Source organism: Gymnogyps californianus, chromosome 27 (assembly GCF_018139145.2).
Source record: "Gymnogyps californianus isolate 813 chromosome 27, ASM1813914v2, whole genome shotgun sequence".
Taxonomy (NCBI): Eukaryota; Metazoa; Chordata; class Aves; order Accipitriformes; family Cathartidae; genus Gymnogyps; species Gymnogyps californianus.
Window position 1 is genome coordinate 6,525,462 of NC_059497.1, and position 25,658 is coordinate 6,551,119.

The 25,658-nt window shown below is 55.3% G+C and overlaps 2 protein-coding genes across 6 annotated transcripts; both read right to left on the reverse strand.

The window, feature by feature from the left end:
• Nucleotides 1-248: 248 nt before the first annotated feature.
• TNNT2 (troponin T2, cardiac type) lies at nt 249-9,744 on the reverse strand. Of its 5 annotated transcripts, none has more exons than XM_050911281.1 (17): nt 9,697-9,744; nt 8,683-8,693; nt 8,542-8,559; nt 7,861-7,890; nt 7,044-7,100; nt 6,429-6,461; nt 5,888-5,923; nt 5,568-5,589; nt 4,515-4,575; nt 4,258-4,374; nt 3,803-3,880; nt 3,539-3,649; nt 3,023-3,132; nt 2,457-2,547; nt 1,908-1,948; nt 1,187-1,192; nt 249-540 (listed from the first exon to the last, which is right to left on the reverse strand). In XM_050911281.1, exons 1-17 carry the CDS (start codon nt 9,732-9,734, stop codon nt 492-494), a joined length of 909 nt encoding a protein of 302 aa, XP_050767238.1. In that variant the 5' UTR covers nt 9,735-9,744; the 3' UTR covers nt 249-491. The 5 variants fall into 5 exon arrangements, with proteins under 5 accessions (XP_050767238.1, XP_050767237.1, XP_050767240.1 ...); XM_050911280.1 differs by lacking the exon at nt 7,861-7,890 and adding an exon at nt 8,308-8,330 and having other exon boundaries at nt 7,044-7,152; XM_050911283.1 differs by lacking the exon at nt 7,861-7,890 and having other exon boundaries at nt 5,888-5,890.
• Nucleotides 9,745-13,830: 4,086 nt separating this feature from the next.
• LAD1 (ladinin 1) lies at nt 13,831-24,444 on the reverse strand. The gene is given in 13 exon segments (XM_050911579.1): nt 13,831-13,888; nt 14,257-14,334; nt 15,529-15,618; nt 16,017-16,148; nt 16,536-16,608; nt 17,491-17,540; nt 18,279-18,422; nt 18,838-19,345; nt 20,734-20,874; nt 24,055-24,122; nt 24,125-24,177; nt 24,305-24,386; nt 24,388-24,444. Coding segments are annotated over 13 exon segments (1,482 nt in total). The 3' UTR covers nt 13,831-13,882.
• Between the last annotated feature and the right edge of the window lie 1,214 nt (nt 24,445-25,658).

Here is a 25,658-nt window from a genome sequence, read left to right on the forward strand (position 1 = left end):
CATAACTAGGATTGCCCCCAAACTGCAGCAGGAAAAGCAGGTCTGTTACAAAACCTCCTAAGGACTGCAAGTGTGAGATGCTGTGAGACAAGGGGACATGTTATTCAGGAGGGCCTGGATGGTTGCTGCATCCTCTTGCACCCCAGGGAGCAGGTGTGCAACTGTGCTTGCTCAGTCAAGCTCTGCTGAGACTGTCCTGTGCCTGTTTCCTCTGGGCTCAGAGCTTCAGGATGGAGACAACACCAGCACCCCCTCACCGTTCTCTTTATTTACAGACACATCAGCTGGGGGTGTGGAGATGAGAAATGGCACCTCGCGAAGCATCTGCCCACCCAGACAGAGCTGTGCTTGCAGCAAGGCCTTTGCATGCTCTGTGCAGTGGGAGGGCAGGTGGGCGCGCGGTGCAGGCTCCACGACGTGGGGAAGCCAGCTGGTCGACCAAAAGGCAACACACCTCTCCGTGGCTGAGCCTCCTTTGCCTTCTGAGTCATCTATTTCCACCGGCCGCCCACCATGGTCTTCCCACGGGCAGCCTTTGGCCTGGAAGGGAAGAAGAAAAGCACGTGCAAAAAGGCATTAGTGACCGTGAAATGAGAGACAAGGTGGGTGCCATCAGTGGTCCTGCAAAGAGGCTGATGCTCACTGCCCTGTGGGGATGAAGGTCTTCAGTGGCCCCAGGTAAAACCTTGGGACCTGAGTCAGTCTATGTGTTTTGGGACTCTATGGGAACAAGCTCATGCATTTGCCAGGTGTTTCTAATTCCCTTCTAATTCTAATGCCCAATTCCCTTCCCATGTTTCTCCCTCCCAAGGATCCTTCAGAGAAGAATCGACAAGTTGGATCTCCAGTTGCGGAGGGGTAACAATGGCTGCAGGATCCTTCTCCCGAGAGCCAGAAGCTGTGAAGCTGTTAGCCAGGACCCACCACATCACTCTCTTTAACCAGCATCAGAGGAACAGGCACTGCTCTGGGCACGGGTCAGCAGAGAGGAGGAGGAGGATGCTCGGGTGGACAGTGAAGGGCATTTCTGACCTGTCATCCTGAGAGTCACCAGCACAGCTTTGGCTGCCAATCCTTGGCATTGCCTCCTCCCTCAGCCCTACTGCTAGCCTGATGTCAGCCCCGGTGTTCATGCAGCACACGTGCAGTGGGAGACACACAGCACTCGGGAAACGCCTGCACTCACCCTTTGCTGCAGTAACAGGCCATGTTGGGGCAGAAGAGAAGAGAGATTTGGTGTAAGCGGGCGGGAGATGCTGCTACCTGACACACGGGGCAGGCTGAGCACCTCTCATGCAAGACAGCAGGGCGGGATGGGGATGTGAGAGCAGCACGGTGCTCCCGAGGGTGGGGGTTAAGCACCCACCTCCACCCTCCTATGAAGGGTTCCCCAGTCCTGTGCAGGGAACATGGGCACAGGGACAGGCTCCCCTGAGCTTGCAGGGCTGCACAGCTCCCACAGCCTGTGGGATTTCCCCTTCTACACAAGCTGGGATCTCCAGCACCTTCCCTGAGATGCTGGGCAGAGCCACTGCAGGGATGGGGGCAGCTGGAGGCTGGCAGGACCCCACAGGACACAAGGTTCCATGTGCAGAGGTGGGGTCTCCCCGGGGTCCATCCCCAGCCAGGCTCTCTGGCGCAGGGGGCAGCTGGTGGAGGTGGGAGGCAATGGGGGTCTGTCAATGGGAGCAGAGCAGCATGGACCAAGGTCTCTGGGACAGACCTGCAGGTCCATGAACACCAGGTACCAGTGGGACCAGAGGCAGGAGTGGGAAGGACAGGAGGTAGCTCTGCAAGGGTGCAAGAGAGCCAGGAGATACACAGGGAGGGAACTGGGGCCAGGGGAGCAGGGAGCTGGAAGGGCAGGAGGCGTCAAGGAAGGATGCTCAGCCTGCCTGAGGACTTACACTTTCTGGTGGTCACTAACACGGTTTCGAAGGACGTTGATCTGCAAGAGAAATGCAGGCAGATGGTGAGGCCTGGCAAGATGCCCCACGCCCAGCTGGTGATGAGAGTCGGAGCAAAGATGCCTCACTGCTCTCTCTTCCCCAGCAGTTCGTGCGCGGGGTTTAGCATGGGGCTGTGATGTGCAGCACAGCAGGAAGCCCGGGAGGCCACAGGGCCACCGCACAGCCCCTTTCACCAGCTGCCACATCCTCCAGCATTTCATAGCTGTGTGCTCAGCCTTGCCAGGGTGGCTGACAACAACTGGGAGGGTTGGTTTGATCCTGGCTTATCTCCAAAAGGGAGGCAGATGTGGCTTTGCTTTCAGTGGTGCAGAGCCTCTTGGGTGTTTGTCACCCCATGCACAAGGGGAGGCCCAGTCCTTTTCTGATGCAGCCAGCTTTCCTGCGACAGCATCATCAGACAGCCCACCTCGTCTCCCAGATGGGGAGCAGAAGGAGCAGCCAGGCACACGGAGGGCGAGCAAGCTCATGGAGGACCTCACAGCTCACCTCGTATTTCTGCCGCTTGAACTTTTCCTGCAGGTCAAATTTCTCAGCCTCCAGATCACGGATGGTTTGCCATAGCTCCTTGGCCTTGTCCCTGTGGGGACAAGAGCCGGCTGGTGTCAGTGCAGAAAGGGGATGTGGCTCACAGGGAGCTCACTGCAGGGGACAGGGCAGTGATGCCACCATCTTGCCTGCTCCCCCAGGATGGGTATCTGCAGGCTCCATGCCCAGACGGGGATGCGTTAGCCAGGCGGCGATGCCAGCCCCATGCGTGGACCAGAGCCACGGGTGAGGTCGGGATGTGCGTGGACATGCGTGTCCCACGCGTGTGAGCGTGGCTCCCTCTGATGGCCGGCGCTGTCAGCAGCAGCCTGGCAGCTGTGGCCCGGCAGAGCCACGGAGCCCACGTCCCCGTTGGGGTGTCACAGCCCATCTCCCAGCTGTGCCATCACCCTCTTGTCTGGGCTGCAAGACCCAGGCAGCCCGCCCCAGCCCAGGATCCTGCCCCAGGAGGTGGGACCCAAAGCAAAGCCCCCGTCCTGGACATCCATCCTGCAGCTCGTGCTCACCTCAGCTTGTCTTCGTTGAGGTGGTCAATGTTCAGGGGCTTCCGCCGTTCGCTGAGGATCTTCTTCTTCTTTTCCCGCTCTGTTTGTTTCTTCCCACCCTTTTTCTCTGACTGAGGAAACCATCAGTCCATTGGAGTAAAGGAAATCTGCCCAGCCTTTGCTCTACCCCATCCCCAGTTCTGCCCCCAACACCCTCAGCTTTTGGGACTCCAGAAGCACATGAGGTCCTCAAGGAAATTTTGGCAATAGTGGACAAGACACCCTCCCACACCCATCCCTGTCTCTGAGGCGAGGCTGGACCCGCCCTGGCCAGCATCTGCAAAGCAGAGCTCTCAGCTCACTTTGGCCCTCCGACCGCTGCTGTGGCTCAACAACGGTGGCCTGTCTTCTTCTGCTTGTAGAAACCACAGTCTACCAGCACTGAGAACATGCACAGTGCTGTGAGGCCAGCCCATGGTTGAGCCCTTCCCAGGACCACCAGCGGCTTCATTGCAACCGCCTGGAGTAGGATCACACCTTCTGCATGTAGCCTCCAAAATGCAGCATGTTGGAGAAAGCTTTCTTCTTCCGCGCTTCCTCCTCAGCCTTCTTCCGTGCCTCCTCTTCCTCTTTGCGAGCTTTTTCTTCCTGCCAGGGTCGGAAGTGGGTCAGGAGCGGACAGACGGAGACCTCACAGACCAGCTTGCATGCAACACACAGCTCGTGCTCCCGTGCGCTCCGCGGCTGGGCTTGTGCTACCCAAGACCAGCCCAAGCCCCCCATCCCCGGAGGGAGACTCACGGCCATGCGGGCTTGACGCTCCTTCTCCCTCTCACTGCGAATCCGCTGCTGCTCTGCCCTCTCCGCTCGCCGCTGTTCCTGCAGAAGGAGAGGACGTTGGCTTGGACACCCTGGGGAATCTGCATCCTCTCTGTCTCTAGGGACACATCCCTGACCCCAAAAGCCCTGAGAGCCCCAAGGGCAGATCTGCTGCTCCCACGTCTCCCAAGGGAGCATGTGGACCAGTGACCATGGCAGAAGGTGCATCTCCGTTAGGCACTGCAGCTTCGCAGCAGCCAGACCAGGGGCTTCCCAGGCACTGGGGTACAAAATCCGGCTCAAATCTCAGGCTCTGTCTTGCAGGGACATGGGATGTCTCAGGTCTTGCTGTCAGGACTGTGGGGAAAGGATCGTGGCTGTGTGCCCACAAGGGAGAGGGTGGCAATAGCAATAGAGGGGGAAGGCTGCAGACATACAATCCTGTCCTTGAGGGACATGAGCTCCTCTTCCTCCTTCTTCCTGCTCTCAAAGTGGGCTTCGATGAGGGCCTGCAGCTCATTCAGGTCCTTCTCCATGCGCTTGCGGTGGATGTCCTGCACCAGATAGAAACAGCAGTGATGGCTACACTCCCACAAGTGAAGCCCTCCAGGAGCTGCAGAGCTGCTGGGCACAGTGTGGAGGAGCGATGCGAGGGGATCACCTCACGGGGACGGACATCGAGTGCACTACTTACGTCAAAATCCAGTCTCTCACCATCTGGGATTTTGGGAGGCACCAGGTTTGGCATGAAGACCCTGCAATCGAAGGTGAGCAGGAGGATGGTAAGCCTGCAGCAGACACCTGGGACAGGACAGGATGGTGCCTTTCATCCATGCACTGATCTACCCAGCCCTCCTCTCTGAGCCTCACAGTCCCCAGGGATGCAGAGTGAGCACGTTTTGAGGACAGGGAAGTGTAATGCTGCTTGCTGGAGGTTGCCAGCTGGACAGCCTCAGAGGAAGACCTCTGGCATTCCCGGGAAGCACTCCAAGGCGCCCACATGGCTGGAATAACTCTGCAAGCTGCAGGCAACTTGGCCATGACCCTTTGCCAGGCACCCTGGGGCTGGCAGCCACCCCACTGCTCACCCAAAAGGGCACAGAGGAACTGTGTGCTCCAGTGTGACCTGGCACAGGCAGCTGGAAACCATCGTCTCATCCTCTGTGGGCTTGAGGGAGGGCAGGAGATGCTCGGTAGGGGCACATAAAGGCACAAAGGGATGAAGACATCGCGGCTGAGGACTGATCTGCCTCCCAGACCGTAGCATCCCAGGGGTCCATGAGGACCCGCAGCTTCCTGGCAATGGTTCACGACCCCGCTCCTTTAGGCAGGTGCTCCTGTCCCGGGAATGCTGGCACTCATGCAGATGCCTGCTTCATGCCAGCCATGGCCAGGAGCATACTGGAGAAGCAAGACCCTGGCTGTGCCATGGACCATGTACCCCAGGCTGGGGTGCACACAGGTTTTTTCCAGCTGCAGGGCCACAGGGCAGCTGGGCCTCCTCCAAGGAGCACACAAAATGCTTCAAGACCTCATTCTCAGGATCCTCTTCATATTCTATGTTTGTCTGCCTGTTTCTCTCCCTTTTTCTTTCCATGTCCCAGTCTCCACCCTGCTTTCATGCTTCCAAGGCTTCACTGTCCCATGCTCTTTATGGATCGTGGTGCTAAGCCCATCACATGGAGCCTCTGCCCTGGCACAGCTCTTAGTTCAGACCTTACACCAGAGAAAAAGCACTAACACTTACTTGGGCTTTGGCTTCGATTCACCTGTGGGTCCCCAGGAGCAGAGGAGAAAGACAACGTTAGTGTCACAGAGGCATTTGCTTTCACACCTTGACTCAAAACCCACAACACTGAGCTGAGCTGCTCCTCTCTCCCAGCAGCACAGGCTGCACTGTGGATCATTCTCCAGGAAAGAGGCACGCAATGAGATGTCCAACTGTGTGCCAAAACCCGAGACACACGTTAATGCTCCTGGCTGAGCAGAAAGGCGTTTGATACCTCCTTATACCGGTGAAGGGACAGCCCCTCCCGCCCCAGAGAGGAACGAGGATGGATACTTCACCTTCTCCAGGCTCCTGCTCTCGGTCCCCCTCTCCACCTGTGGAAAACACGATGCTTTGGCTCCCGGAGGCCAGTCCTGCTGTGCACCCTGCCCGCGGACACAGTGGGGTGGTTCGGCCAGGCTGTTCCTCTCTGCCTCATGCTTGTCCCCACTGCAGCTTCATCCCTCCAGGATGAACGAGGAGAAAGCAGGTCCCTCATGGACACCCCTCACCCACAGATAGACCAGGAGAGCCCAAGGTCTTCTCCAGGAGGAACCCAGACAAGCTTTGCAAGAGCTCAGGCTGGGAAAGCAGTAGTACTACTGTATTTTGGGTGAATTTCTTACCTAGGCAGCACAAAGCCATCCCTCCTGCAGGCCTCCTGCTGCCCCAGCCCTGGCGGAGGACGGGGCCAGGGCAGCTCAGCACCATTTGCCACAGATGCTCTCTCTTTAGCAGCAAATGAATTCAGCACTGAAAACCCCAGTGGGGCCAGTGTCTTGGGGGACTGGGATCAGGACTGAAATGGCCAAAACTGCCCCTCCTCCATTCCTGCTTTACCTTCTCCTGGTGCTTTCGTTTCATCTTCTTGTTCTGTTTCAAAAGCAATGGGCAGAGTATGAGCATCCATGGGGGAGGGCAGCGACATCCCCCCAGCACAGAGGGGTCCCAGCACCCTAACTTGGGGAGCACGGCTGGGATCTGAGCCTGCCCCACCAGCCGTGACAGCACGGGGACACACATCAAGCAACCCAGTCTATTCCAAAGAGGTCTCATGAAGTTCAATGTTCTTTGGATGGCGAGACACATCAGAGCATGACCCCAGCTCTGGAAATCCCCCCTCTAAGGCTACGGGACCTCTTGGTGGAACAGGCTTAACTCATTTTTGGCATTATTTCAGAGTGCTGGACACAAACTGTTTGATCAGCAACCAGCAGAAAACACCATTATCCTCATGCTTGCAGGGCCAAGGCACTTGGTAGATCAGGAAAGGGCAGCTCAGTTTTGACACCTCCTTACTGGAAACCACAGATACCGGGGAGAGCTGCCCCTGTGTGCTACTGGCCCGCTGTCACACGCCATGCTGGGACATCCCAGACCCTGCTTGGCAGCCCACCGAAGCAGAGCATGGCTCCAGCCAAGCCATGGGAGCTCAGTGGCGGAGCCGCCACGCACCTTCTGCCTTGGTTTCTTCCGTCTCCTCCTCTGCCTCCTCTACCTGTTCTTCCTGACCTGTGGAATAACAGGCAGCATGAGTCTGACAGCCACCACTCCCGCTGGCTCCCTATGGACCCCGGTATCAGGACAACTGCGGCATGGAGCCGGCCGAGAGAGAGACCCGGGGGAGACGTAGCCACAGGAGGAAGAAGCAGCGGCTCAGAAAGCAAAGGGCTTCGCTCTAACCTTTTCCCAAGGGCTGCTCTCTGTGCTTGGGCAGGGCAAAAAAAATAAAATTAAAGGATTTATAGCCGGCCCCTCATTTGTCCCTCATTCCCTCTGGTGCTATCATGCTCTTATACCCCAGGATGGGGGGGAGTGATTGCTATTGCTCTCCTCTAGCCAGCAAAGAACAAGACTGGCTGGCATTAGAGAACATGCCTTCGGCACCTTCATGATCTTATTTATGACACTGTTGGAGCATTTTTCCACTGGAGGGAGCAGTATCCCCACAAGAATCCTCCATTGGAGTCAGGGCAATGCTGGGGCCCACAGGTCCTGCGAAGACTTGTGGTCCCACAGCAAGAGAGAAGGAAAGAAAAAGAAGAAAGCAAACCACAAGTGCATTTGGTTGATAGATGTAAGAAAGCCACAGACACAGGAGCAGATACGCACAGCACAGCAGGGCAGGAAGGGGGAAGTGCAAGAAGCAAGAGAGAGAAGTGGAAGAATGAAAGAAAACCATTTCCCAACCAGGGAGAGGCAAAAGACACACCGACCCACGACATACACAGCAGCAGTGGAGAGATGAAACAAAGAAAGGTGCAATAACTACCGTCTTCTTCCTCTATCCATTCTTCCTCTTCTGAGCCAGGGAGGAGGGAAAGGAATAAGTGCAGAGGTTAGTTGGACGCCATAAAGCTGTGGGATGCAGCTATGGCGTGCACGAGCTGAGGACTCCAGCACTGCGGTGGTTTCCCCCTTGTGCCTCTCTTTGTTTTTGATGTTCAGGATGTTTTGCAGTGCAGCAGCCCAGGCTGGCTGGCAGTGCCCTGAAGCAGCAAGAGGCTTAGCAAAACCCAGCTCCCAAACCCAGCCCCAAATGCACAGCCCAGCTCTGTCCCAGAGAGGCTGCGTGCACCATGGGGTTTGCTTCTTCATCGGACTGAGGTAGTTGGAGGTTTGTGCTTGAGCATCATTAATATACATTCAGCTGAGGCTCCAGCTCCTTTTGAGTTATTGGGCTCACACCCCTGCCAACACCCAAGTCCAGCACTTCCACCCCTGTTTTGAGTTCAGGGATCACTCTGACAAAAGAGATCCCGAGAAAACTCAGGCTGGGTTTGATCCTACTGATGTTTCAGATGGAGAAATCTAAAACACGATCTCATCTGCCTTTCCTGGTCATGATTTGCCCATTGCAGTCAAGGAGCTTACCCCCACAACCCACCCAAGCAAAACACTGAACCAACAGCACTTGTCTCTTGGTCCTTGCAACCACCGGTGAAACACCTACCTTCTTCCACGTATTCCTCTTCACAGAGCACATGTGCAGATGGGAGAGAGGGAAGGGAAAAAGGCACAGGTTATTGAAGCTGCTCTGATCATTTCTTAGCTTCAGCCTTGGGGCAGCTGCAGATTCTCCACGTCCTCTTACCTTCCTGCTCCCTGCAAAGCACAACACAAATTTGCAGAGTTACGGCGATCTGCTGCAACGGGGCACGTGTGTCCATCAGTGAGGCCAAAGGGGAATTTGACATTTCCTCAAGGCTGGCTCCCCTTTTTCGTAGGAATGGGCAATGACTGCTGGGTAGGCTGCTGTGTGGCATGCTGTAAGGTGGCAGTGGGGACGGAACAAGACCCAGATCACCCTGCGGGCTGCAGATAGCAGGAGCTGAAGTGCTCAACTGACATGTCAACAATGGTCAGAGCACAGCACTGTTTTGCAGCTTGAGAATATTGAGTGACCATGCCCTGTAATCCTAGAAATGGGCATCTCACATCCCACCTTTGCCCCAAAGTCCTTTCCTGACCTTGGGGGAGATGCACAGTCTGTCCTCAGGTGTGTCCAGGGGACGCTGGGCACAGGGCTCAGACTGATTGCCGAAGCGTGTGAGTCTGTCGTGGCAATTAAATATAAGAGAAGGATTCAGATCTACATTTTCTGCTGGTGGATGAGAAGTAGGAGCTGTGTTTGGACTGATCCCTATAACCACGTAGCTCGGACATTGAGCCCCTTCTCTCTGGGGTGCACCTCATGGTCCAGTAGCCCCCACCAGCAAAAGCTGCCCTCAATTTGGGCCTCGAGGAGCAATGCTCTGGATGTGGACCCCAGCAGGACCCCAGCAGCAGCAAACTAATGACATCAGCTTTTCCCAGCTCTATCTCACTGATTTGGACTGCAGCAATTTTAATGCAGGAACTGTCCCTTGCCATGTATGTGCTGATACAGTTCCTAACGCAAAACTCCCCTCTGCTGGGGGTCTCGGCACTGTCACAGCAGTGGTGCAGATGGGCACAGGGTGGGGAAATGCCAAGGCCCTTTCACACTGGGTGCTGGGGTAACGACAAGAGCCGGTGCCCGGCAATCAGCACCCCTAAGCCATGCTGCGACCCTGCAGGAAGGCAGGAATAAGGAGAAAGAAAGGGTGTTTAAAAACACACCACTTACTGCTCATATTCTTCGACAACCTCTTCGGAGTCCGACATGCCTGGTTATCTAGCAGAATTCAAGGCAGATTGGAAAGCGAGGGTTAGGAGCTGAGATAAGGACAAGCACAGCCTGTCCTCCAGCACCCGAGACATGGGCACAGAGATGCTGTGCCTCTCCAAAGGGCCTGGAGTTTCGAGCTGTACCCAGCCAGGCTGTGACAGTGTTATCTCAACAGAGATAAGGCTCCCCCCTCCCCTCCCATCCCAGGATCACAGCTTGCCCCAAATAGGAGGCAGGAGATTAGACACAGCCTCATGCAACACTGATAACTGCTGTCAGGAGCCATGTCCAGGACACACAGCTCCCCTCACTGCAGCCATCTCAGGGTGCTGGGTTTGCCCAGGGCACGGGAAAATAACCAATTATAACATTCAGCTTGTTTTGCTTCCTCCCTATTCTTAGCTCAGTTGGGATATAGGAACTTGCAGGGACGTCCCGTTATCTCAAATTTACAGTCCTGCACAAGCCACAGCACAAGATCTCGGTGAGGCCTCCCAGCCCAACCCTCCGAGTGCAGAGTGTGCTCTGGAAAGGGGCGATCTGGGCTCAGCAGGAGCATTTGTCTCCTGGTCCTGGCCCTGAGACTGAGGTTAGCTAAAAGGAATAATTCACAGCCTGGTTTAGCGATAGGGCTAATAACTCTGCAGAAACGGCCATGCTCCTCTTCCCAGCACACCCGTCTCCCTCCCAGCCATGGCCAGGAGGACTTTACTCATTGTCCCACCTCATCTAGCTTCCACCCAATGCTCCACCATGAGGTCTGCACAGACCAGCCCCATGATCAGCCCCAGCCCTGGGCATCCCAGAGCAGCCTCGAGGATCAGCCCAAGCCCCTCGCGTTCACCGCTCGCGTTCATGCCAGACCTCAGCAAAGGACAGCAGCAGGACAACGCAAGGCAGCTCTAGAAATAACTTCCATGTGCTAAACCACCTGTTCCCAGAGCAGTGCCGCTTCACTTCTCCTCCTGCCTGGTGTCTGGGAACAAGTGGTCCTGGCTACATCTGTTGAGCATTTATTACCCAGGATGGGTAGGACAGGCTTCGGGATCACTTATTCAAGATGCTGAATCCAGGACTGGAATCCGCAAGCACGGGAAAGATGCATTACAGGAGGGGTGCCTCTGCATACCCGTGGCTCCCGGGAGGTTGTCAAATCTCACTTCTGAGCAATGACTCAGAAGGTGCTTTTTGGAGACAAATGAAGTCAAAACTCAGCCCCGTCTGCCTCAGGTTCACTGCCTGCTTCTGCCGTCGTGGTTCCCTTGCCTCTGACACATCTGAGGCTTGGCCCTAAGCCCACCCCTCCAGCACCATCCCCTTGATCTCCACTCCCCATCGAACATCAATTCCTGGCCCTACTTTTCCCCCAGGCTCAGCATGATCCTGCTACCCCCAGAGTTTGGCCAAATCATTTGTGTGGCCTCTGAGCACCCAGGACTTCATGTGGGCCTCTCACGACACAAGAGCGGAGACTCCCTCCTGGCCAGAACAGAGCAAACATGCATTTGTAAAAGCTTATTTCTACATTTCCTTTCACCTCCTCTCTCATACGTCACTAGATCCCACAGAGCACTTGAGGAAGAGCAACAAAACCAGGACTGTTAAGGGGGTACACAGAACAACAACTGTTACACCAGAAAGTGGCTCTAGGAAGTATTTATCCATCCTCTGCACAGAAATAGATAAACCTTTCTGATAAAGCTTTGAAATCTTGTTTTGAAAGAATTAGGAGAACCCAGCAGATGTATTACAGAGTTGAAGAGGAAACGTTGCACATATTATTGACTGAAAAAAAATCTCCCATCATTTGCTGTGGATTAAATACTCCAGATATCCCTCCCGCTCCTTAAAATGTCCCTCTCCATTAGCTCAGGGCTGGCTGGTCACACCTCTGGGGCTGAGTTAATCCTCCATGGTTTGCAGTCTCTGCTTTCCTCCAGGCTACCCAGACATGGAGCTCTCATTTCCCAGCATCTGCTCTAGCATGGGTCATGTCGCTGCTCCCTTCCTGCTTGGCAGGGTCAGACCATGCACAGGAGCATCCCACCTCTAACCCACCCTATGGGCTGCCAGCGAGCCAAGGCCAGGCTGGCCCAACTCTCCCATCCCTCCCGGCCCCTCCAGAGACACAGGGAATAGGGATCTGTGAGATTCCCCCGGAACCAGGGCAGCCAAAATCCTTCTCAGCCACCTTGGCACACATCAGGGTGGTTCAAAAGGCGTTGGGCAAGTTGCAAATACAACGCCCTGGAGAGGGTCCTGATGCTTTATCCGTGGGAATGCCTTCATGGCAAAAATACATCCCAGTGCAAGCGGCTGGGGAGGACCACTAACCCTGAGTCGAATCACTTCTTGGTCTTTAGCAACTGCCCTTCCACTGAGCATCCTACGCCACAAATGGGCATCCTGGCACCCCAACCTTACCTCTGCCGCGGGGCGCCGGTGAGATCCCAGGGAGCAGAGGGGAAGCTGGCGGGTGTCTGGGAAATGCTCTTTGGGGGCAGGAGGCTTTAAGGGGGCTCCAGCGCCCACCCCGGGGCGGGCAGCGCCGGGAGGAATGTGCCCGGCGCCCAGCGAGGAATGCAACACTTGTGAGCTGCTATTTCGGCAGCCGCGGCCCCGGCCCCCTCCACCGCTCCCCCTTCCCCCCCAGGAGCCCATATAAGCCCAAGCTATTATGTGGCCTCATAGATTTGCTATTTTAAACCCTCCGGACTGAGATATGCGAGTGCCCAAGGGGCTGACACAAGCCAGCCAGCTGTCACTTTCTAGGGCCAGGGACGCTGATAAGGCAGCGCTGCAGCGAGTGGAGGACCAGACCCTCCATCACAGCCCCCGACCTGGGCTCGCTCAGCCGCTGCACCGGGCCCAAGATGCTGTAATGAGAAGGGAAGAGTCTCAGGCTGCTTTTACCCCCCCAGGCCACATTTGTCTCTGTTTTTTGCCTTTTTTCCTCTTGCCAGAAGAAGGGAAGTGAACTGTTCTCAGTCCCAGCCCAGGAGCAGGTGACCGGGGAGCGTCTTAGAAAGAGCAACTTTTATTAGGAAAAAAAAAAGGCATAGAGAAAATGAAGTCCTTTCCAAAGCCCAGAAAGCAAGATCAGATCCAGGGGCAGCAATAGAGTCCCACACCGAATTTGGACACTGCAATGGTTGCTCAAGGCACAGCCCTAGCCCATTGAATGGCTCTGGCACAAGGATCTGAGCATCATTTTATGGGCTGCCCATGGCACCCTAAGGCTGGCCTCGAGAGAGCACCCCGCTTCCCTGCTGGGTGGGCTCAGCAGCCCGGGGAGTGCGGGACCAGGGGTCTGCACAGCCACAGGCAAAGAGGTCAGGAGGAAGAGTGAGAGGGAAATGGGGTTTGCAGAAGGGGCCCAGCACAGGGCGCTCAGCTCCATGCAACCCCAAAAATAGGGCCGTGGCAAACCCACCCTTCCCATATCACTACCTGAAAGGGGTCGCTGCTTGTAGGGGGCAGGGGATGGTAAGGGCAGGCTGGAGAAGGCCAAGTCTCTGACTCTGGCTCAGCTGTGAGCTGGAGGGAAGCATCAGGGCCATCAGGTCCACCCTTCTTCCATGAGGCATCTCCAAGCTACACCAGCACACGTGTGACTTTGCAAACACCGTTTGCCTTTGGTTGGGTCCCTCCAGCAGTGACAGCCTGGGGGGGTGACATCTGCCTGCCTCATCTCACCCCACATGAGCCAGGCAGCAGGGATGGACATGGTCCATGGACGTGCAGCTGAAACTCCCTTGGCCAGGCAGCTTCTTGCCCCACTGACATGATCCAGCTGCAAAGGAGACATATAGGCTGATCCTCTTTGCAAGCGGTTATGGGGCACAGCCAGAGATAAGGAGTAAAACATCAAAACATTTTGGGGAAACGAGGCAAGAGTCTGCCTTCAGTATTTGCAAGGAGTCTTCAGGCCTGGGCGCTCCCAGGCAGGCAGTAGGTGAGGACTGGGGGCGCAGGGATAATCTTCCAGCCTTCTTCCTTCCCATCCCACAAGCAGAAGACCCCGGCGACCTGGGGTGCACACATGGCGCAGGAGAGTCTCATGGCAGTGGGCTGCTGGATGGTTGGGTAGGGCTGGGCTTTGATCTTCAGAGCAAAACAGTTTTTCCCAGATCATCTGATATTATTACAACTGGAAAAGAAAGTGAGAAACAGTGAGGCCGGGCCTGAGGCTGCACACCCCCAAAGGCAGTTACTTTAACCAGGACCATATTTGTCCTAAACAGGGGATGGGGCAGGCAGGCATCCCCTAAATTTCACCACATGCCACTTCCCTTCCTCTCCCAGACCAGATCCCTTCTCACCCTTACAGCTGCGTCCAGTTGACCCCTCCTGCTGACTCCCCCAAGTCATGGGGTCCTGGATGTCCCACACGACCCCTCTCCCTCCCATAGCCTGGTTCTCCCACACCTGCCCTGTGGGTGATGCACCGGCGAGCAGATCCCAGCTCTGCCCCTAGCTCAGAGGATGTACCAGTTTTCAAAGCAGCTCCATGTCTACCTTGGTGTCTCCAGGGGTGTCTCCAGGCTGCTTTACCCAGACATCACGGTTTGGCAGGCTGTTTATTTTCCTGATGTCCTGCAAACGGGAGAGTCCTAAGTGGCACAAGAAGGTTTTCCCCATGCATCACGTGCAGTGTTGCCTTGGTCTGACTTTAACCAAACCTTGAAGCATACGTGCTCCAGGTAAAACTGGCCAGCTTTGAGATCATGCACCTGGTAGACCCTCAAAACCAAGTGCAGCTCCAGCCCACAGAGATGGATGGCAGCAGGCGTTATTATAGGAAAAACTGATAAACTTGCTGCAAGCTTTACCCAAGAGTGACCCCAGGAGCAAACCTTTTCCTGGCAGACACAGAGCCAGCACAGCCTCCTGGTACAGACACGTTTGGGCAGTGCTAATCTCTGCAGCTCAGCACTGGGGGTGCCTGGGCTTGCCTGCCCAGGCTGCAGGGCTGGGCTGGAGCTGCCCCTCCTGGTCCTGTACCCAGGCGGCTGCGGGAGACTCTGCTATGAGCGGTGGCAAAACACCTTATTGCTGTAAACAGTGACACCTCCCCAGGACTTGCTGAACCTCTCCTGTCCAAGTACAGTAAACTACCCTGAGGCCAAAGGGTCTCCTGCCCATCTCCCTCACATCCTTGTCCCTGGAGCAGCTGTGGTGGCAAAGTGCTGAGCTCTGAGTCCCCTTAGCTGGGCACTTTGACCCCACAGCTACAAGACACCCTACTTTCGGGGTCTGGGATACACACAGGGATGCAGATCACTCCAGAACCCCACATGCAGCAGGACCTCTCAGTGCACACATAGGTCTCCAAGCCCCGCAGAGCCCAGTGCTGAAGGACCAAGCGTATGGCTCATCTCCCAGTGGCCTCCAGGTCAGAGCTAGTCCTCCAGACACTGGTAGAGATGGGATCATACTGGGGTGATCTCTCTCACTGGTGGCAGGGTCAGGTGCCCCTGCATGTCCCCTGGGACATGCACCCAGCTGGTGCCTGCTCCCTCCTCACCCCACCAAGGGCTGGGAGCAGCTGCCTCGGGCACTTCAGGATCAGGATCACAGCACAGCAACAAGTAGAGCCCCGACATCTCGCCGTAGTGGCCCTGCAGCACCCAAACCTCCGACCCTGGCTAAGCTCCTCTCAAACCCTTGAATGGGTTCAGCCAAGGGTTCCTCAACCCTTCAAGCCCCACCACCCCAGATGCATGGACATGTCCCGCCAGGCTGCCTGGTCTCAGGGCTCTAGCCTGAGGTGTCAGCACAAGCCAGTACCTTGCTCTTTTCCTCCTTGGCAGGCTCCTGAGCTCGGCTGACCCACAGATTAATGCGGGATGTCACCGATCCCGGGATCTTCAGGTTGTCCTGTGGCACAGAGAGGGGCATCAGGGTTACAGCACCAGCTCTCCCACTGCATGAATGTAACCCGGGACAGTCCCCAGGGCACGGGGAGGCTAGGCAAACCTGCAACAGGCAGAGACCAGCCTACACCCTGGCTCCACCCCAGCTCCTCAAATACCAGCGCATCAGCATGAACCCATACACCGCCAGAGCACGGTTTTGGTGGCAGCTGGTGCCTGAGCCCAGCTCTGCCTGGCACCGCTCAGCAAGCACCAAACTCCCACCAAACTGCATCCAGGCAGCAGCCTGCCGGGCCTGCGCATTGGTATCCAAACAGGGGAAGATTTGTCCAAAAAGCTGGTGCCTGCCCCAGCACAGGACCCTGCTGGAAGATCCTCGTTCGGGCCAGCTCCTGCCCTTACCTTCCTGACAGCCAGCGGCTCAGCCTTGCTGGGAGTGCTCGACTCGAAGAAGTTGCGCTTGCTGGCCACCCCCTCCGAGGACAACAAGAGGCTCTTCTGAACCGTCAGGGATGATTTCACCACCTCCGAGCGCTGGGAGGAGAGAGGGGCATCAGCAGGGGCCGTGCTGCACCCCACGTGGTAAAAAGCAAAGTCCTGCTTCTGGCTCACGTCCCGAGCCCGTTGGGGTCTGCTCCCTCCCTGCCCATCACCAGCTCATGGGATTGCCCCACTGCTCCCCCCAGCAGGACCATGCAGCATCCCCATGATCCCCTCCAAGGGATATCCCCTCCCTGCTCCTAAAATCCTGAGGTCGATCCCTTTTTCTGCCTGGGACCATCTTCTTCAACCCCATTAGCGCTGGTTGTTTGGTGCAGCTCAGTCCCTCTCTCCCTTCACCGCTCAGCTTCAGGCCACCCCTCTCCCTCTCCCCACACATCCCTCCCACGCCAATCCGGCTATGCCAAGGGGTTTCGGTACCTGCACAGCCGAGGTGTACTTTTCCAGCTTCTCCCCAATGGTGGTGCTGCTACCTGGGATCCTCAGACTCGCGCTGGTGAAGAAAAGGGGAGAGAGTTGAACACAGCCCCCTCAGGGTCTCCTGGGACTCAGCCCATGGTCCTGGGGGACTCCGCTTGGCAGGAGAAGACCCCATCCGACCCAGGCACTCCTCCTGCATCCGTCTGCCAAGTGAACCAAAGGCAGCTCATTCCCTGCTGGTGACCAAGATCTCTGGGTCTCACCATCTTATTTAGGGCCACACTGTGCATTGAAAAATAGCTCTGAGCTCCTCAGTTTACCCTATCTTTACCCCTGCCAGGTCTGAACTGCATCTTCACCAATATCAGTATGAGTTTGCCTTTAGTATGCATAGGTGCAAGCCCAGGTGCCCGTAAAGCCCCACTCCCCTGACCTGCATTCAGAGGTGGGAGAGGGCATCCTATCGACTCCCTGCATTCAGACCTGAGCCCTTGGTTCCTCAAAAGTTTTTAAGCCACCTGTCCAAACCTTGCCATGGAGATGGGGAGGATCACTCGATCTGGCCACCAAAGCCAGATTAGGTTGCTCGTGGACCTGTATAGTGGGTTTTGATATCTCCAAGGATGGGACCTTTCTATGGTGCTGCACCACTCAACACTTAACCACCCCTGTGCAGACACAAGCACTGATGAGAAACTACATCAACCAAGAGACAGCAGGGGCTAGCTGGGGGGATCTTGTACAGATGCAAGCTGTACATTGGACATTGTCCTGTCCTCTGCTAAGCATCGCTGCCTGGTCAGCCAGGCACCCCGGGGGCCAATGTTCAGCAGACCTGTGCCAGGGCGCTCACTAGCTGGTACCAGGTCCCATCACCTCCTCCTCCTCCCTTGGAAAACAAAGGATGACAATTCCTGCCCAGCAAGACCAAAATAACATGAAGAGAGGTGCTGACCTCCTTGTGAGAGGGCTTTGGCTTTCTTCTTTCTGTTTTCTTGAGATCATCTGGAAGACACAAGGAGAGGAGATACTGGAGCCATCTTTGGTTATCAAAGATAAACCTGAGAGAAACTGTCTCAGACTCACCTGCCCCATTTTCAAGCAAGCTCCATTTTCACCCACACCAGAGCCTATCTCATATCTCAGAGCTCTCCAGACTAAAGACACTTTGTAGTGCTAACTGTTTTATTCCCAATAAAGCGCCATGAAAGTCAATTAAGCCTAGCCAGTCAGCCCTGATTCACAGCAGGGAGGATCTCAACAGCTCTTGATTTTCCCAGCCTCTCCAAGCACTTTATTCCAGAGATCTTTTTTAGGGGGCTAGAATTGAAGATATTCTCAGGGATGTAACAAGGGACAAGAAGGAGGACGGATTTTATTTTTATCCTGTGCTCTCAGAGAAGACTAGAAATGCCGGAGGGTGGATGGTCATTCCTGTGACTCTTTGGAAAATCTGAGGACAATGAGCTCCCTGTTTTCTCAACACTTCCCACAAGTTTCCATGCCAGCACAAAGCACATGAACATGGGCACGTTCATGATCGCAGGCCTTTGGTCAGACGTGGAGAAGGAAAATGGAGGAAAGACTGAAGCAGAACTGCAATGCCCGGGTCAAGGGTGGATTTTGAACACGCTTTTGGGAACAGGCTCTGCCAACATAAACTGGAGACCAAAGCAACCCTTCCTTCCCCCTACCCTCCACTGCCTAAATGGGGGTCATTCTCCCACTTGCTTTAGCTCTTACCCGAAAGGAGACAGTTCTTGGGCTAGTTCGTCTGATGGAGCTGCTGTAGGTGACATGAGTTGGAGAAGTATCTGACTTTTCTGCAGGTTCATCTTGCGTGGGAGACAGCTGTATTACCTCCTTTGAGGGATTCCTGGACGGTTGCTGAGGAAAAAGTAGACATCTGATGCATCCCTGCAGAGTCTGCAGAGAAGGTTGAGGTGCAGGGAGCCGAGCAGCCAGGGTGGGAACCGATTTGGAGGCAGGAGTTTGAGATCAAAATCCTCCAAACCTCGGCTGTCTCACTTGGATATGCAAAGCCCCAAACACCTCTTCAGTGAAACCGTGATGGCAATCAGTAGGGACTTGCCAGAGAAGGTGATCAGAATAGTACATGCAAAGGAGGGAAAGGAGGTGGTGGGACCTGTCCAGCACCTCGTGGTCTGCAGCTCTCAGAAGAACCTTCCCCAAAAGCCCACAGGTCCCATTTACCTCCTGACACTTTTGGGCTCTCCCTCTCTCTGCTGTCCTCCCAGCACCCAGGACCTCGCACCCCAATGCTTTGTCCATTCCTGCTCACCTGCTGGTCCAGAGATGAGGTCACCACCGAGGCTGTCTTCTGCTCCATGCTGCGGCTTCCGTGTCTGGTCAGGATCTTCACTTCACGGAGCCGGCAGCGCCCCAGCTCCGGTGATGCCCGCTGCTGCGGCTCCCCCGCCTCCTTCCTCTGCTCCCCCCGAGGAGTCCCCACACCTTGTCCCTCTTTGTCCTGGAGCCGTCCCCTCACCACCGCCTTCCTCTCCGAAGCTGGGTCCGGGTGCTGGTCTCCTGGTGGGTCCCCTCTGCCCTTGGCCACATCCTGACCCCGCTCTCCAGCCTGGATGCTCTCCTGCCCCGTGCGTGGCTGCGTCCCTGCCTCGGCACAGCTTGCTGCCAGCCCTGTCTCCTGCTGCTCCTTCTCCTGCCTCAGCTTTTCAGAGACGGCCATCGGGGACCTTGTCCGTCTCCCTTCTTGCGTCTTCAGCACCTCCAAGAGCTTACGGTCTTCCCCGTCCTCCGGAGACACTGGCTTCACCAGGGATTGAGGTCTAAAGATGGAGACAAAATGGGGGGCAAACCTCAGCACCCCGGGGCCAGAGGGCTGGCTTTTATGCTGCAGGTGAGGTTAACCCAGGTGAAAGGCTCTGGGGGGATGTAAAGATCCCACCAACATCCTGGAGTCATCCTTGCAGACCAGGACTTGCAGCCACACTCATCCCCGTCACCCCAGCTAGGCTCTCTGAGGGCAAGTTTAGATTAAAAGTCTTTTTTTCCTTTTTGTGGCAGAGATTAAGCATTTCTGCAGCCTCATCCCAGGACATCAGCATCCACCAAGTCCTGTGCCAAGGAGCTGTGGGCTCAGAGCAGCGTGCTGGTTCTGCTGCTGGATGAGACGTGTGTCTGTGGCTCTTCACTAGACTAGGAAAAAATACCACTATCTTTAAGTTTAAAGTGTTGGTTGTAAGTCAGTCTGCTAGGGCAGGGTCCAACCACAGTCCCAACACATTCTGCGAAACAGTCATTTCCCCTCCTTCCCACAGGCAAACATAGGCACCAGATTTGGGAAGGGGCAGATAGGACATTTGTCCAGGGCCATGCAGACTGTATCTACACAGTCTCCAGGGCTTGGGAAGGAGACGGGATAATATTTGCCCTCCTCCTGAATTGCAGTCACCACATGGCCAGCCTATGCTAGCACCAGGGAAGGGGGACTTGTCCTGTCTAGCTTGTTCGTATTAGTCATGTCCAGCCCCTATTCAACCCATATCCAACCCAAGCATCCTAACTCCATCCTATCTGAAACACAGAAAGAAACACCTCTAGAGCATGAGTCTCACTGTGGACAAAAACCATCTAAATATTCAACATTTCCAGAATCAATTTAGAGAGGGGCTCAGGTTGTGTAAGGGCAGCCTGACCTCAGGACACCTCCAAATCCCAGCTCCCTGCAGCAAGGGACTTTGGGAGCACCACTGGAAAGCCCGTGGGTCACCTCCCCACTTCAGCAAAGGTCATACAACATCACTGCAAGGTTCAGAGGAGGAGGAGGACAGCCAGCCAGGCTCTGCATGCTCGGCTCACCTGCCCTGCAGAGATGGGTGCCTGTCTGGTCTTACCTGCTCAAGATCCCACCAGGGCATGGCCAGCACCCACCTGAGCTCAACCTCGGCACCAGTCCTCACCGTGGCACACCAGCTCCTCATCAACTGTCATGTTGAGACCCATGATTGAGCCCACTGGAGCTCCTCCTGTGAAGCCCATCCTTCTGTGCAAAGGCCCGTTGGACCCCTGCTCTTCCCACAGCTCAGCCCACTCTCATCCAGACAAGAGTCCCACCAATTGCAGCAGCTTTGGCTCAGGATTGAGAAAAACAAGACAGCAAGCTGCGAGCCATCAGCATCATGAGTAAGACTGATGCTAGCAGGACCCCACACACCTGCTGGAAGCTGGACTGGTGTCTTTCACAGGGCTAGGAGGTTCTTCATCCATCGACGTGGAGGACAGCAGGCTCCGGTGCCTTCGCCGGCGCTCTCTTTGCTGCTCTTCTTCATCCTCAAGGGTCCTCTGCCTGGCCAGGCTGTTTGGGATGAAACATAAGGACACGGTGAGGCTGTGTCCTGCATGGGGAGCTTGCAGTCCTGATGCCAGACAAGAAAGGAGACTGAAACACCCTCGGGCAAGGGCCAAGGGGCTGATGGAGGTTGCCTTCCCCGGCTGCTGCACGGGGCTGGAGGAGAGGGATGCCAACACGAGCCAGGTGTTGCAAAGCGCTCTCGCTCCACCCAGCTGATGCAGTCATTTCCCAACATAAGCGCTTGACTTTACAACTCCTAATTTCTTCTGTTGGAGGGAGCACTCATTTAAAAGGAATCCCTACATTAAGCAAACCTTCCCAGGCAAGGATATTTAACCTGTAACTCAGCAAGACCAGGACCCTAGAGCCACCACATAGATCTCAACCACATAAACTGGAAGGGTAACCACTAGTGGCAGAAAATTTTAGCCCCAACGTGAGTTGTGGCGATGGCATTTTAATTTTTATTGAGCAAAAAGCCTTAGATGCAAAAGCATCAGAGGCTGAAGGCAACTACTGACAAGCTCTGCCTGGAAACAGGGACAGCAGGAGCTCCTCTTACTCCCTGCATGTGGCTGGGACTGGGAGTTGTTTATAATCACAAACTGTACCAAAAAGACAAGGTTTGTAATCATCTTTAAAAAGTCATCTTTAAAGATTTTATTTTGCACAAGCCAAATGTATAATTTTTGGGGATAAAAAGCCACCCTGAATAAAATGCTGTTTGGAAAACACCAGCTTTCCCTTCCTTTCTCTGCAAAACCTGCCCACCCTCTCTGCCAGTGCATGAACTGTGTTGGAAAATATTTTTATTGGCTGGATTGAGCTTTTCACAACAGTGTTCATTTACCTACAGCACTAGTCCTCAATCAGCTGTAAACACACAGGGGTCCCAGCAGAGCTCCCAGCACCCCCAACAGCCCGACGGGGCAGAGCCCTCCCTGCGCAGGATCCGTCCCGTCGCAGCATCCCAGCTCTGTAGCTGGCACTCCAGTTTCATCCAGACTCAGGATTTACTTTGAATTTGACTTTTAAGAACATGAAAGCCAGAGCAGGTCCGGGCCTGCAGTATCGCTAACGTTGCGGACACGGTGACTCGCAGCATGGTTCACGAGTTACTGTGTAATGAAAGTTGGGTCATAAATTAAACCACATTACCCCCCGCAACTATTTACGGCTTCTGTTCTTCCTGGTCAAGGGAGGTGGGGGAGCGCGAAAGGGTCAGCAGAGCAGAACGGAGAGCAAAGGGGGGACGGGTCCTGGCTGAGAGCTCAGCGCCTGTTTGGGGACAGGGGGTGTGCTGCCCTTCCCTCCCGCTGCCTCCATCCCCATTGCCCCTTGCACCCCCAGGCAGCCTTCATGCCCCAACAGCAATCAGACCCACTGCTGGGGGGCTCCAGGTGGTCCCCCATGCCATGCTTGGCATCGGGAGAGACAGGGATGGAGAAGGCTGGGACCTGCCCCAGAGAGCCCGTGAGCATCCCCAGCCGGCTCTCTCCCCACCGGGGGACACCTCCCCATTCACCTCCTTGCGGCTGGGCTCGCCTCCATGGGCCTGACCCTGTAAATATCTGTACACAGCTCAGCTGCACTGGGAAGGCAGCACGGCTTTATTGGCACGGCATGGTGTGATCTCCCGGTGCAGCAATTACTGCACACACACATTCCCACCCGGCAAGGTTAGCACGTGCGTGGGGACGTACGCACGCAGGTGCCTCTGCTAAGCACTCTTGTCCCTCAAGCAGTGACAGCGCGGAGCACTAACGCCAGTTTAAATCCACGTGAGAGCCAGTTACTTCTTTGTTTTTGCATGCATAGGCTCCTTTGAAATGAAAATGAGATTTTCCTGCCTTGAATATGCTTGGCTCCTTCAGACGCAGCAGGTAACCTGGCATTATCAACATGCAGTTTCTCGTTATTTGTAATTAAGTAATCCGCCCATTAGGCTATGGCTTTGCTTTGCCAATCTTTCCCTCCTCTTTTCAAAGAGGGATTTATTTTTCACCATCTTACCTTTTTCAACCTCAAAGAGATGAATAAAATAAAATTGGCGAGTGTTCCCCTGCCTTGTCCTCTCCTGCCCTGTTAATCATTAGTGCTGAGATATCTGACATTTATGCTGTTTCAGTGAATGCTGTCTGATCTAATGAGAGGAGAAACTGCTTTCCTGGGTTGTGAAACAACCTGGGTGCAGGACCCCGGTGAGCTTGTGTTCGGGCAGGTCCGTGGCTCAGAGGAGGTGGATCTGGATGGGGCTGGGATGCCCTCTAGATCCGTCCCATCCGTGATGGAAGCAGGGTGTGAGCTGGCAGCCTCCGAGCAATGGGGTCTCAATTCCCTTTTCTGGGCTGGCTGTGGTGGGTGTCCTACCTGAAGTACTGGGGTTTGCACTTAAGTCTCAGAGCCATCACATCTGCTTAAACTAGGATTTCTGCTCCATTTTGTGGGAGAGTGTGGCTGCATTTGAGTCACCATCACCCCGCCTGTGCAGCCAAGGTCGGCGGTGCTTGCCTTGGGGTCTGTGGGAGGTTGGGAGCGATCCCCATATCACTGAGGCTTCGTGTGAGCCCCTGACTCACCCTGCGATGCCCAGGAGCCTCACCTGCCCCGGCTCCCATCGGAGCCAAAATCACTTTTTAGGAAAGACCGAGCGGAGCGGCCAATGCCGCAGGGCTGCGGGGATGGTTCAGCAACTGCCGATGAATCAGGGCTTGCTCAGCACCAGATGGGCAGAGGCTGCAACCTCCGCACGGCAGAGCTGGGGAACGCACCCAGGGGCTGTATGGATATGAGGTGAGTGAAAAACCCCACAGCCGGCTCCAGAGCAAGTCTGGAGGCACAGCCCAGCCAGACTGTACCCCAAAGAAAGGCAAACCAGACCAAAAATATATCCAACATGGGGCAAGGACACATTTCCAGAGCCATTTTCCTATGCAGCGCTCAGCTTCCCCATGCAGCAGAAACAAAAATGCCTCTGATCTTGCCCACCCACAAGAAACTCCAGCAGTGTCGAGCTCTCAACAGGGCTGGCACCACCTCTGCAAGCAACACCCCCCACGGCGGCTGCCCCTTCTTCCCATCCTCCCCAACACCCCTCGGCCAAGGCTCGCCGTGCCAGCAGCCCACCCTCACCCCCTCCCTCTCGCCAGTGGAAAGGGTTAAGCATTAAACCATAGCACCTACCTGGAGAGATCAGACCAGTTCCTTCTGCTAAAAGACATTCCTGCTTTCTGTGAGTTTCAGAGAGCCCCCAAAACTTGTGCAGGCATCAAGGCCAAGGTGCTGTCGGACCCACGGGGATCTGCGCTGCCCGGAGACTCTGCTCCCCAAGGAGCGAGGAACTCCCTGCAAGGTTATTTCCCTGTGCACCTTTACCCTGCCTGCAACCCGTTTACCACCACGCTGCATCACATGGTTTCTTATCTACCTTGACAGACGCAAGGCTGTAATTTGTCTACTAGTGGCGCCGTGCAAAAGACGCCCTGCCCAGGAGTGCCACGCAAAAGCAAATCACTCCTCGCTGCCTGCTGTGCCAGGGTTCGAGCAGAGACCCGCGCTCGGGGCTCGATCCATCCAGGTCTCACAGGGTTTCGGAGACAACTCCCTTCAGAGAACCTGTTTTACCAGCCGCTCTCCACCAGTCAACAACTCCTCCAACACTGGTGGAGGAGGTGAATTACCTTGGGCTGAGTGGGAGGAGGCTGGCTCCCAGGGATCCAAAACAGTCATTAAAACACCTCCGTCTGGGTGCAGTCCAGCCCTTTCCAAAGAGCATGGGAGGGTGCCCTGCTCCTTTCAGCCTTTTCTGGATGTCTTGGATTGAGCTGTCATTACGAGCTTTGCTACAGCAGAGAGTACTCACAAAGTCTCAGAGGAAGTGGCTCAAGCATGGGGGTGTCCAATTTTTGGGTGCTGAAGCCCTGTGCCAGAGGGGAGCTGTGTGCCCAGGCTCATCCCATGCCTGGACCCAGTCCATCAATCCTATCGTCCCCCCCTGGGCTGGTCCCGAGACCCCGTCCCCCCATGCTCACACAGGGCAACGCTCTCCTTCAGAGGGCAGGTGTGAAGGCAATGGGGGGACTGTCTTATCGGGGTGACGGGGGCACCCAGACACAGCAGAGCAGGGTCCAAGCCTGGTTTTTACCTGAGGCCAGCCCAGGCGCACAGCGTGGCCAGGACCCCAGTGCTCCCACTGCTGGGGGCAGCTGGGCAGCTATCACAGCGGATGCCTGCAGAAAAAGTCATCCAGGACCCCCTGAGTACAAATTTGGTTTCTGATCCCCGTGAGATCCATCTCTCCATCAGCCCGAGGGACTGGTTATAAGGCTGGGCTTGCCACGCATGCCTCCAGCCCACAGGGGTGTGCCTGGGACCTGAGCAACCAAAGGAATTATTTTAATCAAAAGTTCCTGATTAAAATCCCATTTCTAAAAGATAGCCCTGTGAAATGAGCCATCCGCTCCAAGCAGGGCTCGTTCTCTGGTTTTCTTTCTTCTTGCAGTCACCAGTTGTCTTTCAAGTGTTTTCATACACACAGAAAATTTAGCAAGTTGTGGCATAAGGAAAAAACATTACTTAAATAACCTTGCAAGCGTCCTGCTAATTGCTGACAAACTATATATAGCAGTTCAGCATCAGCAAGCTACTATAAAGCAATAAACCTTTCTGATTAATGCACAGTGAGCACTTTACTTGCAAAACTCATTGCCAAAGGATATCACTGAAGCATAGGACTTAACAGGATTTTAAAAAGGATTAGACTGAACGTAGTGAAAGAACAACCCCAG